Source organism: Taudactylus pleione, unplaced genomic scaffold (assembly GCF_031769625.1).
Source record: "Taudactylus pleione unplaced genomic scaffold, aTauple2 ptg000229l, whole genome shotgun sequence".
Taxonomy (NCBI): Eukaryota; Metazoa; Chordata; class Amphibia; order Anura; family Myobatrachidae; genus Taudactylus; species Taudactylus pleione.
This window is the reverse complement of record NW_028284631.1, coordinates 1,819,282-1,831,986: the sequence shown is the minus strand read 5'-3', so window position 1 is coordinate 1,831,986 and position 12,705 is coordinate 1,819,282. Positions and strand designations below refer to the sequence as shown.

Here is a 12,705-nt window from a genome sequence, read left to right as displayed (position 1 = left end):
GGACATTCCATTTCCGAAGTTGCGCAGACATTAAAAATTCCTTGATATACGGTGTTACGTGTGTACCAAGAATATCTCATGGAAGGCCACCCACCGCGGACGGTGCAGTGGCTGACCGCAGGTGCTTACTGATTGTGACCAGCAGCATCTGGCCAGAATTGTCCCTGGTAACAGACAAGCGACACTGACTCAAATCACTTCCACATTCAATGCAGGAGGTACCACACACAAATCCAGCAGGTCAATGCATTCTTTAGCTTCCATGGGAGCAGAAGACCCACCAGAGTGCCCCTGTTAACACTACGACACAGAGCCTCACCCGGGCTTGTGACGTTGCTAATTGGACCCTGGCGGTCTGGCAACATGTGGCTTGGTCCGATGAGTTTCGGTTCCAGTTGTTTCACACTGATGGTAGGGTTCGAGTGTGGCACAGACCCCATGAGGTCATGGACCCCAGATGTCAACAAGGCACAGTGCAGGCTGGCAGTGGATCCATAATAGTGTGGGGCGAGTTCACGTGGAATAGGTTTAGTCAGCTGATCCATGTGAACACGTTATTGACTGGTAACAGCTACTTTGCATTGCTTGACTTTCATGTACCTCCCCACACAGTGTCATTGGTCCCAAGTTACTTAGAATTTGTTCAAGGAGAATTCTGGAGAGATCTGACAAATGGAGCATTTATGGAACATGGTGGAGAGGTACATTCACGTTCAAGATTCTGCATCTACTAATATTAGGGAGCTGTGGGAAGCTATACAGATGGCAAGGGTCAACATCTCTCCAGAGGTCTTCCATCCACTTCTGGAATTGGTGCCACATCAAGTGGCTGCACTTCGCTGGGGTAGAGGAGGTACTACACGATACTAGGTTCTATCCCATGACTTTTGGTACTTCAGTGTAAAAAAAAAAAATATATATATATATATATTATATAGAAGTGTGTGTGTATATATATATATATATATATATATATACATACATACACACACACCCATATGTATGTATATCTCTTTACCAGTAACCTCACCAAAAATGCAAAAAAAAATAAATTGTGACCCACCACCCAACAAAGAACATAAAAGTCAATAAATAAGTTATATAAAATATTACAAAAGGTGTCCCAAAAGGATCAAAGAAGAGCAAAGTGTCACTACAGGAAACTGTTTGGAATTTGGTCATACAACCCTCAAATTGGCTATCCGCTTGAAGCTTTTGTATCCATTTTGCCTCCTTTTGTAGAATTCTCCCTCTGTTTTTATTCTCTCAAAGGACGAGGGACATGGTCTATAATGGTATATTTCAGACTTGCTAATGTGTGACCCAACTCTGCAAAATGTGTTGCTACAGGTTTATCTGAAGTTTCAGCTGTTAGTGCCGATCTGATGGACGACCTGTCATCGAACACACAGACTGTTTTACCAACATAAGTTAGGGGGCAGTACAAATGATACAAGACGAATTCCATTGAACACATTATTGGATACTCAATCATAATCAATGTTTAAAGAATGATCCAAGCTAACAAGGCATGAAAGGTAGCACCCCAGGTTTTAGTCCACATAGCCATGTTGTTGGTCTCATGAGTAAGTCCCACAAATTTGGACTTCTTCGGTACAAAGTGAGGGGCTTATCACTCTTCAATTTCTTATTTGTTTTCACTATGGGCCTGTTTCATTACGGATCACAACTGCAATTGCGATTACGCACACAGTTCAACTGCGATAGTATGCTAATCCGTTGCAGCACAACATAAGGACACCCACTTTACCTTACACATATCCGTAATGTTTAGCAAGACTGTGATAAAATTGGTACCATCGCAGCCTCACGCACACTTACACAAGCTCTGACTTATGAATTGCTAACTTCATCGCATCGCACGCTATGAGTTGCGTATGGCATTGCAGTGGATAATTTATGCACGCCCATACAACGGCGTTCAAGCGCACTGGCACACCTGCGTTTCGCTGACCCCCCTCCCCGTCACCTCCCACAAATGACACTTCCTGTCAATCACTTTGTGATGGGTCTGCGTAGTCACTGTGATCGCAGCCCCGATCGTAATGCCCGGTTTGCGCATGCACATAATGCAACAATCAGCTGATTGCGTGTGTAAACGCAGTTGCAGTCAGTAGTGAATCAGGCCCTGTATCCCATGTTATAGCACTATATTTGATGTTAGTGACCACATAGATATAGTGCATTGATAATCAGGAAGCTCCCCTCCTTTGACAGACCTTTATTTAGCCAAATCAGTAGAATACCTTTAAACCATGATTCCGAAATATTGGCTATCCTGTATTTTGCAAGGGACTTTCCTGAACGGTGTAAGACCGCACTACAGGAGTTGGCAAGTTTGAAAAATATCATATGCTGTCAGTGGAGTATAACATTAATCACTGGCAGACCTGCAAACAGTGGCAAAATGGTCATGTTTCTAAATTGTACATCCCAAGTGATGCCCCAATAAAATATTATGTTTAAGTACATTACATTTACAGCCATGGCCAAAAGTTTTGAGAATGACAAGTATTTTTTTCACAAGTTAGCTATTTCAGTGTTTAGACCTTTTTGTCAATGTTACTATGGTATACTGAAGTAATATTATAAGCATTTCATAAGTATATGGATTGTAAGCTTGCAAGTAGGGCCCCCTTACCTCTATGTCTGTCTGTTATTACCCTGCTTTGTTCTATAATTGTTTCCAATTGTAAAGCGCAATGGAATATACTGCGCTATATAAGAAACTGTTAATAAATAAATAATAAATAAGTGGCAAAGGCTTTTATAGACAATTACATTAAGTTTATGCAAAGAGTCAATATCCTTTATATCTAAGCAGGTCATGAAATACCCATGGTTTGGAGGATCGAATAGAGCGATTCCTTCCTGAACCTGGGAAAACGGAGAAACAGGTTGAGACTTCAGGTTGAGGACAGGAAGGAAGGTGCAGTCTGGTTTCTGAACAAGAAACAAGTTGGTGTAGAATCCGGTTCCTCTCTGGGGAGAGGGAACTGGGACAATCACAGAGGCGAGAAGAGACCAGATGGACTCCCTTAAAGCCTCTGTCTTGCCAGATCAACAGGAAGGCCTGTTGATAAATACTGGGTTGAAATACCCTTTGAATATTATTACACAGGAATCGTTGAATAGCAAATGGAGGCCTCCCACGCTGGGATGTCCGCCATGTGTGGGCCCAACCTGTCATGCCACAGGTTTATCTGCTGATTTGGGTGCCTAGCGGCAGCCAGATCTGGCCTATCTCTGGACTGTGAACCCATGGAATAGGGATGCTGGAATCTAGAGGAAGAATGACCATGAGGCCTCATCTTGTCGGTGAAAGTAGAAAACCTTTGTCTTAGGTGCCACAGACGGGAGGAAAGCAGTCTTAGAGGCTGCCATCGTGTCAATGATTTGATAATGTTCAAGGGCTTTCTTGGACTCAGAGTACGCTCTCCAGATGCAAAGCCAGAGAGCATCTGGCAGCCACTGCCAAGGACTTGGAAGAGAATGCTAGTGTATAGCTGCTTCCCCTAGATAAACACAGGCCTCATGAATGTTTTCCATCATGGACAGCAGATCAAATTTATAGACCCCAGAGCGGAGGCCTCCCCCAAGTAATCCACCCAATGTCCTAATGCTTTAGCCACCCCAGGGAAAGGTGAGGTATAGATGCAAGGCTTTGGCAAAACCAGGCTTAAGAAAGCTTTTCAACTTTCTACCCATGGGATCTTTAAGAGTAGCCACATTTGGGATAGGAAGAGTGGTAGACCTAACCAGCCACGCAATGTATGCATGCATGTTGGGAAGGTAGGGGGTACTCTCACTTTACTATTTCCGCTGATGGGAGAAGATAAAAGGTCAATATGCATTTGGAAACAAGAAAATGCTTTTTGGGATATGACCAAGCCTCCGCCAGGAGATCCTCTAGTTGAGCCAAGGAAGGGAACTCGGCCAGCTCCTCCTTTTTTTTTTTTTTTTTTAAAGAGGGGTGCTTTCAAGGATGAAGCAACTTCCAAATCCTTAATCAGCAGGGTGGTCTTTACATCCTTGATCAATGCACATACGTCCTGCTGAGATGACTCTACATCCGTAGTCTGGGACAACTCATCCTCCGGACATGAGATGTCAGACTCCTAGCCACAATAGGGAGTTATCCCATCTGCTGGGCTTCTGTTTAGCTGAATGTTCTAACATCTGTTGAAAAGAGGTAGATAACATGTACAAGAATGTGGACCGACTGAGACAAGCCCTGAACCCAAGCGGGGATTGCGGGATTCGTCTGCGATTCCACTGGAGTGGTTTGAGCGGTTGTAGAATGTCCCGCACTCGTGCAGAATCCAATAGAGGGGGAGGCTGCTAATTGATAAGCCAGTGCTAACATGGCCCCTGACAAAGTGGATTCCCCACGTTGGTTCCTGTAGGTGACCAGCCATACACTGTGCCCCTGCTAAGCATTGATCACATAGGCCTTCGTGATCCAGAGTTGAACTAGAGCATTTTTCCTTACAAGTTTTGCAAGAAAATGTGTGCAGCACAGGATCTTCCCTTTCCCAGGGAACCCTTGGAAGACATAATAAGGAGTTCCACAGGTGTAATTAAAACTGACACACACCCACACACTATTTGTGTGATGGCGAGAACAGTGAAGTACAGTAGACCACAAAAAGTACTGAGTGGGTCATCACAGTTCTGAAATGTTAAAACTATACCTAAATTACAATGGAATGAAAGTGACAACAAATAAGTAGTCACTTGGTGTAACCTAGTAAGAAAAATAAACTGAATTAATCTAAATCAGTATACAGTAAGTAATTGTAGTAAAGATTAGAGTAGTTTGCGTAAAACAGTAGCTAAACTCTGAATTAGAGAAGCTATATAAAATAGTTTAAGAAATTAGAGTAAAGCGCATTTAGATCAGGCACACAGAAAAGGTCATTCAAGTGCTCAGCAGTAATACAATAGAACACAGGTTCTCAAACTCGACCCTCAGGACCCCAAACAGTGCATGTGTTCCTAGTCTCCTCACAAAATCATAAAGTGAAATAATTAGCTACCAGTGGAGCTTTTAAAATGTGTCAGTGAGTAATGACTACATCTGAGCACCTGCTGGGTAACCTACAAAACGTGAACTGTGTGGGGTCCTGAGGACAGAGTTTGAGAACCTCTGCAATAGAAAAAAAAAAAATCATACAAATATATGTTTCCAGCAATCAGCACCAGCAGGTGGGGAAGGGGACAATACAATGCTCTGGCACCCAGCCGTGTGAGGTATAGGGGAGGCAGGAGAAAACGTCCTCCTCTCTCAGCAGTTACATTAAAATGGACGCCCAGCGTCTCAATGAGGGAGGAGAGCCTTTGGCGCGCAAACTAAGACAGGGGACACGCCAAAGGGCAGAAGAGGAGACAATAAGGCAAATGCTCCTCCCCCTCTGGCCGACCCCGGGACTTGCGGTCATTGCTATACGGCAGCTCTGTTGCAAAATTGTCCCTGGTGGTATGGAGAGAAAGAACCCCACTGCTGGCAGTCCCTGTGCTCTGTCTGTGTGCCTTGTGCTGGACCCTGTTGCCAGTGTGCCGCCTGCCGAAGTAGGGAAGGTGAAGCAGGCACGGTAGCGTCAGTGACAAAGTTTCCACTGACCGGTCAGTGGGGAAAAAAAAAAAAAAAAAGTTCTAAAAAATAGACTGCTCGAGGCAGCCCCAAAAGCTGTGCCCAGCTACTTGGGAACCAATGTAAAACTGGCTTTTGCAGGCTAGGAGCAGGGTTTAGGGGAGAAGGAGGCTTCCATTATTAACATCACGGAAACAATAATACCTTAAGTATGTTAGAAAAGTCATGATCTGCAAGACACACTTCATTATCACCATCTATCATACATTTGTTTTTGCATGGCTAGGTCTGGGGTCCATACAATAACCCAGGTGACAGGTCAGACTTATATACCACACATACGTCTTGAAGGCTTTTATCTACATTAAACTCCATCATTCTGATTTAAACACTCTTGAAACAGGGTTAGAAAAACCAAGATAGAATTTTATTGTCCAAAATCCAGACACTGAGGTACGAAGAGAAATTGATCTGTACAAACAACAGCATTAAATAAAGCCCAAAAAGGGCTAGTGAGAGGAATTATTCGGTAAGCAGGAGAGGCCAAGGTCTCCTGCAAGGCATAGAACACATTTACAAGGAGAAAAATAATACATTAAAACTATTGCAAAAGGCTCAAAAGAGTCCAATTAAATGACAGCAACAGGACAAGTTCATTAGGAGCCCCATCACTATCTAGATGCTGTGGTAGGGGAAGTGCATGTCACAATGGCATCTTATTTCCCTCTATGCTGATCTTAACAGCATGGGAAGATCGGCACTTCTTCCGGATGTCTGTGAACTTCCTCATCTGTTTGTCCAATCGGCTCACACCTTTCTTTGCGCTTCCCTGGTACTAATAAAAAGAGAGGAGAACACGTAAGTGGGTGTTTACTATTTGCAACCAAAAGGCAACAAAGACTATAGCAGAGTTTCCTAAATTACGCCATTACAGACCAAGTTTTAAGAATATCCATTCTTGAGAACAGGTGACTTAATTAGTACCTCAGTCAATTTGATTTAACCACCTGGACTCAAGCATGAATATCTTTAAACCCTGGACTGTAACGGCAGAGTTTGGGAAACTGGACTACAGCATAACTGATATTTTTAAAAGCTGAGGACACATGCAAGTCATCATCTCCTTATTGCAACCGGTAGTGCATGCATTTTTATTAGGGCAGCCAGCATATATGGAATTGTTATGAAATACCGCCGGCCGCAGGTTCGATTCCCGGCAGCGGCAGCCCGACATCAGCAGAGACCCCAGCAGCGGAAGCCCGACAGCGCTGGAAATCACGATCGTGGATAGGTAAGTATTGTCTAACCTAACCCCCCCTAACCCTCCTTAGGGGTGCCTAACCCTAACCTCCCCCCCAAGTGCCTAACCCTAACCACCCCCTTCCCCGCTGCCTAAACCTAAGTCCCCCGGGGGGGGTGCCTAACCCCAAGTCCCCCCCCCCCCGGGGTGCCTAACCCTAACCCTCCCTCCCCCTAGCCTAACCCTCCCGGGGGGGTGCCCGGGAGATCCCCCCCGGGAGCCCTAGACCTAACCCTCCCCCCCGCGGCTGTCCGCTCGCGGCGCCTGGCCTCACTACGATCGGGATGACGGGCGCCGGGGAAATGCCGGGCGTCTACATCTTGCCGGGATATGACAGTCGGGAAGCCGGCTGCCGGTATTTAGGCAGTCGGCTTCCCGATTGCATACCGCGTATATACACCTTAATACATGGCACCAACAGTGCCCCCTAGCAACTATCTGCATGTCTACTTGAATATACCTTACCCTAACAGACTTCTCAGCAGAATGGTTAGAAATAATCACATAGGAAGGAGAAGGCAGATAGACTTACTAGCTGATGTCTACATTACCCATAGAGGTTTACATAAAGTTCATCATAAACAACCAGTAACATTTTAGTTGATTGGTGCCAAACATCTCTTCAGTCATATGAAAGTGAAGTTTAGTAGTAAGTTATTGGTTGCTGTGGGTTACATGTCTATTGTGTATTACCACAATGGTATTAAATAAACCTAACCGTATCTGACTCGTGAGCATCTCTGTGAAATTAACAGAACTTGTAACTTATCTAATTTGGGTGTAAATTATCTAAATTTGGGTGTAATTTAGTTATTTGTTAATGCGTGTTGCCTCCCTCAAGCAGTGAAAAGAAACATCCTGGCATGTTAGTGGACAGGAAAAAACAAACATATTTGAGAAGCAGAATCAGGTGCATGCAGAGCACACCCATTGTCTTCTCACACTGGGAGAGGGGTTAGGATAAGTCACGCGGAGACCCCTACATCACAGGGGCATCCTGTTTCCCTCAATGCTGAATTTGACGGCATGAGTGCTTTTAGTGAGTCTTTTCTGTTCAGCAAAGCGTCTCTTGTGCTTCTCCAGGCGGGTTATGCCCTTCCGGGGACCTCCAAACTGAACCAGGATCCCACCATATTATATGACACAGGGCAGTGTAAAGGATGATGGAAAAAAAGGGCAGAGAAGCATAGTAAGGAAATAGAAAGAGTAGAAATGAGATATGAGCCCAACTCACTTAAACTAGATCATGGACTCCACAGAAAATTAAGGAGAAGTTATGAGCAAAAGGAACACGCTGACAACTGTTAGATGTGGTCACCGGATATATTCAGCAATAGAACATAATCGCTGAACTTACCCGTGAGGATTCCATTTCCACATTCCACTTTGGACGGACCACATAATCTTTGTTGGAAGGCAGGGGAACACGAGCACGGGCACAGAAACCTGGGTCACCTGGTCGTAATGCCCTAAACAAAAGAATGCCAACTAAAGTCAAACTGCAGGCAAAGTTAACTTCACTTTGATAAAAAAAAAAATTATAATCGGTTTGTAAATTGTATTTACTAGTATCTGTACACGTGTGTAGTTCTTGTTAAAAGATTACAACAGTACCCGACTAACATTTCTTTAACCTCAAAAAAATTATTAATAAAATCACAGAGAAGCAGTCAGGGACCATTCAGTATTTTCCATCTACCCATACATAAGTGCAGAAGACCACGTGTGCGTTTTTGCCAACAGAAGTTTCTCAAGAGAGATTGATACTATGAAAAATGGAGGAGCTGTCAAAAATTTGCTGAAATTCCATAGGACAATAAAGGAATATCAAATACGTTTTAATATTACAACATCCTACAGAAACACATGTGGAAACTACAGTAGATTCGGTAGAAAGCAAGTACATTGGAAATGTCACTAAAAGGTTGAAGTGGATACATACTTCTCTTCCCCTGTCAGCACTTTCTCCAGGTCCCTGCGTGGTGTCTGACCTCCCGAACTAGATAAAAAAGAAAAAAAAAAAAATTAATGCAAACACTCAAAATAGTAATTTCACAATTTTTCCTCCAACAAAGTACAAATGTATTCCCTATAGTAGTCAGTAAAAAAAAAAAAAACTTATTAAAGTGTGTGGCTAAAAGCCTAATTTAAGAACATTTCATTGATATTCCGTGCTTTGTTCAACAATGTGATCCATGTTCTCAACATATACAATATAAAATTATCTTTTAATGTACCCATTATTTTTTAAACACATTTCACTAGTTTAATTCACAAAGCAAATAGTTATGTCAATAAGACTTTACAAGGAATTGTTGGATTCTTTGAGAAGTTTGTGGATTCTGCTTAATATTCCCATTTTAATGCCTTGTACACTGCCAGATAAGGAGAACCTCCCAAAACAAACGTTCCTAAGCGTTGTGTTACTGTGCCATTTTTACCTGCTCAGTCTTCGGCGCTGTGGCATCTGCTCCAGATCCCTCTGCTCTCTCTCCTCTCTGGTCATCCCCTTGAAGTTGGAGCTCAATCCAAAAATAGGTCGTGACCATTCATCTGAAGGTATTAGATATACAATAAACAACTACACCTAAATTGACAATACAGGGTATATTTACTAAAGTGCAGGTTTAGAAGTGGAGATGTTGCCCATAACAGATTCAAGCTATTATCTTCTAGGTGCTAGATAAATAAGCCTGCATGCACTCATGCTATAGAAGGATAGTGTTTTGGTTAAAAAAATAATGCTTAGACCTATAAAAGGTTTAGAAAGTTCAGTAATGGCATAAACGTTGCAGGCATCACTACTCCTGCATCTGAAAACACCTTGCTGGTGCAAATCAGGCACAATGCTATAGTGGTGAGCATGTATGCGTTTCCAACTAGTTTATGAGAACGTTAGTAACATTTATTCAGGACATAAGTGATCATTTAAATATCGAATGCCTATTTTGAAACGATTAATCCCTCAGCAACTATTTTTTTCTATTAACGTCAAATAGTCTTGTTGTGTCTGTGCACCTTTTAGGACATTTACTTGAAATTGAATTTCTTTAAATTAACAGATCATAAAATAGCTGATAAACAATAGTCTATCACAGATATAAATCTCATCACATTTAGGGCCATATTCAATTTGGTGCGAAAAGCCCGTTATCGGCGATAATTTATCGCCGATGACGTCATTTTCGCCACTTTCAATTATCCCCATATTCAATTTCAAAGAATTCTCGCAGGTGCGAAAAGTCTTTGTAAAAAAAACAGGGATAAGTCTTCACCACTGCATAGGTGGCTAAAAAAAAGTGCAAAATTGGGGTTTTGGGGTGTAAAATTAAAAAAAATACCCTGCAGCATTTGGAACGTCCCCTTAAAGAAATCTCTGTCAAAATTTTTCTTAAAATAAGCATAGGACACCCCCAAAAAAAGTGGTTTCATTTTGGGGGCGAAAAAAAAAAAGTTGGGGGACAAACTTCGAAACTAGCGAAATTGACTCAGAGGGGGGTCCCCAAGTATGCGGCAGGTGTTTTCTAGAATGCGGGTGGTTGCAGCAGGTGGATTTTTGAAGAAATTTTAAAAATCACTTTAGGGACTTAAAAATATGCTTGCACCCATTTTTATGTACCCCAAATTTGATGGGACTAGTTATTTAAAAAAACAAAAACAAAACAAAACACCTAAATGCTATTCTTCACCACTTCTGCAAAGACGCATTTATGCACCTGCCGCGGCTGTTTAAAAACCCTAATTACCTTCAGTAGGCCCATAGTGATCCCCCATGTCAGACCATCTTTTGAGGGGTGACAGGCTGATTTCCCCAAAAAGTGACAAGACTGATTACTTACCTTTCTGCCGGGTCCCGTTTTCGCTGATTCCTAATTGAATACGGGGATAAGCGGGCACGCACCCGATACTTTATCCCCTGAAAAATCTTCAGACTTTTCGCCTCAAATTGAATATGCCCCTTAAAAGTTTAGGACTGCAAGAGTGAGGAAGCAGGTAATCACGACAATATATTGATTCTAACAGTTGTACGGTTAGGAAGACTATAAAATGTACAAAATGTCCACAGAAAAAGGAGTTGCTTTTGTAAATCTTTCCCTCACTATCACCTCAGCTGAAAACTAGGGTTGATTATCTCATAAAACGCACGCAGAACCCTACTTCACCTCATTCAAAAACCGCAAATACATTAAAGGATAAGGAAATTAGAAAATGAACCAATATTTCTGAAGTTGTACAACAACCAAAGTTAAATGGAAAGTTGACGAACAGTATAATGCTCCAGAGAAGGATGATGCATATCATATTCCCATTGACTCTAGAAAAATTAATTCCTCAACTATATAAAGATTGCATAAATTATCTAATGGGGATGTCTAAAATCATTTAGCCAATAGGAGCCAACAGCTTTCAGTACCTTACTTTTAAAACTCAAAATTAAAATATGGTGGAATTTGGTGAAAGCATGCAACAAAGACCAGGGGCCAAATGTGATCGATTCCTATTTGCCAGTTTTATTCTGCCAGTTATTTCTAGGACGTTCTCAGAATTAGAATATCGGGATGAAGAGGAGCTCCAGGTCAAATATTCACTAAGAACGCTCATAGCACAAGCAGTAAGAGGAAACAGACTATCCTCTATACAGCCAAACCAAATTAATGCAACAGTAGGATCAACAAGGTTAAACTAGATTGGTCGGCTAAACCAAAAAGGATTTCAAGAAGTCATCAACATTATTTTGATACCAAGATGAAATGTAATAGCAGCATTGAGTTGAAAATATCCCAGAGAAAAAAAAAGATGGTGAAAAGACTGCAATCCCTAAACTGTTGGGCATAGTATTATACAAACAGTAATACAGGTGCGAGCCTGTGTCCCCTAGCTAGCTCAAAGCAGTGGATAGTGATAGGATCACTGGTAAAGTGGTCTGTGGCAGGTACATTTGTCCCAGATTCCTGTCTTTTGTGTTTTAAACCCCCAGGAGAAAGTCTGCAGTTTAGCAGGCTTGAGTTTCGGTTTTTGGAAAAGCCGGTTTGGGACCTGGGGGTTGTGGGTGAGAGGAGAGGGAGGGCTCCACCAACGGCCACTCCAGGTTTTGGTTCTCTTAGCCTGGTAACAGGCTTGATTGGGTTCCCATCTGAGAGTGGCCAATATAAGCCTAGTGTGTTGAGGGCTGATTGTCTCACCTGGGAGAGCAGACAGGGAGTTTGCTCAGAGACACTTGGAAAACCTATCTGTGAGTACTGTGCTGTGCTTTGTTGCTGGCGAGGGCATTAGGCCCTGCCAGGTTCTGGTAGTGAGGGAACTACCTGTGAAGTTAGTGCCCCGACAGGGCTAGGATTTACGTTTATGTTTTCTTTGTGTTATTTCTGACACTGTACAATAAAGACTGGCGCCGACCAGCTTGTACTTGCATCCAGACTGGTGTGCTGCTTCCCTGCTGCTGTGTGTGTGTGTAAGGAAGGAGTCCTCTACCCAGGAGAGGGACCCCCTAAACCTAACTGTGTCACAATATGGTGGAGAATGCGGGCAACCACACACACTAAAGTTGCAGCAAGAGGAAAACTTTCCATTTAAAAGGGACAGACACCCAATTTGTGAGTGTGGAAATAACACTGTGTCCTTGGAGTCCCATAGAGGAGGCGTCAGCCAATGCTCAGAGAGGCAAGGTTCAGCTTCCAACCTACACCCCAGGACAAAATGGAGGACATTGTTAAGGCCTTGCTCCAAGCTACAGCAGCTCAGCAGGAATCTACCAGGGCTCAGCAGGAGACAAACAAACTTCAGCAGGAAT

General features: G+C 42.8%; 1 protein-coding gene across 3 annotated transcripts in view; it reads right to left on the bottom strand.

Annotated features, from left to right (window-relative positions):
- Positions 1–6,019: 6,019 nt before the first annotated feature.
- Positions 6,020–12,705, bottom strand: part of IWS1 (interacts with SUPT6H, CTD assembly factor 1) — a 38,819-nt gene continuing 32,133 nt past the window's right edge. The window contains exons 11-15 of one of the 3 annotated variants that reach the window (XM_088479207.1): positions 9,356–9,467; positions 8,857–8,913; positions 8,272–8,383; positions 7,857–8,027; positions 6,362–6,449 (exon numbers count right to left, since the gene is read on the bottom strand). In XM_088479207.1, the coding sequence (XP_088335333.1) occupies positions 7,899–8,027; positions 8,272–8,383; positions 8,857–8,913; positions 9,356–9,467 (410 nt within the window). In that variant the 3' untranslated portion in view covers positions 6,362–6,449; positions 7,857–7,898. Of the gene's footprint in view, positions 6,450–7,856; positions 8,028–8,271; positions 8,384–8,856; positions 8,914–9,355; positions 9,468–12,705 lie in introns of all 3 variants that reach the window. The other 2 variants (XM_088479208.1, XM_088479206.1) reach the window with 2 other exon arrangements.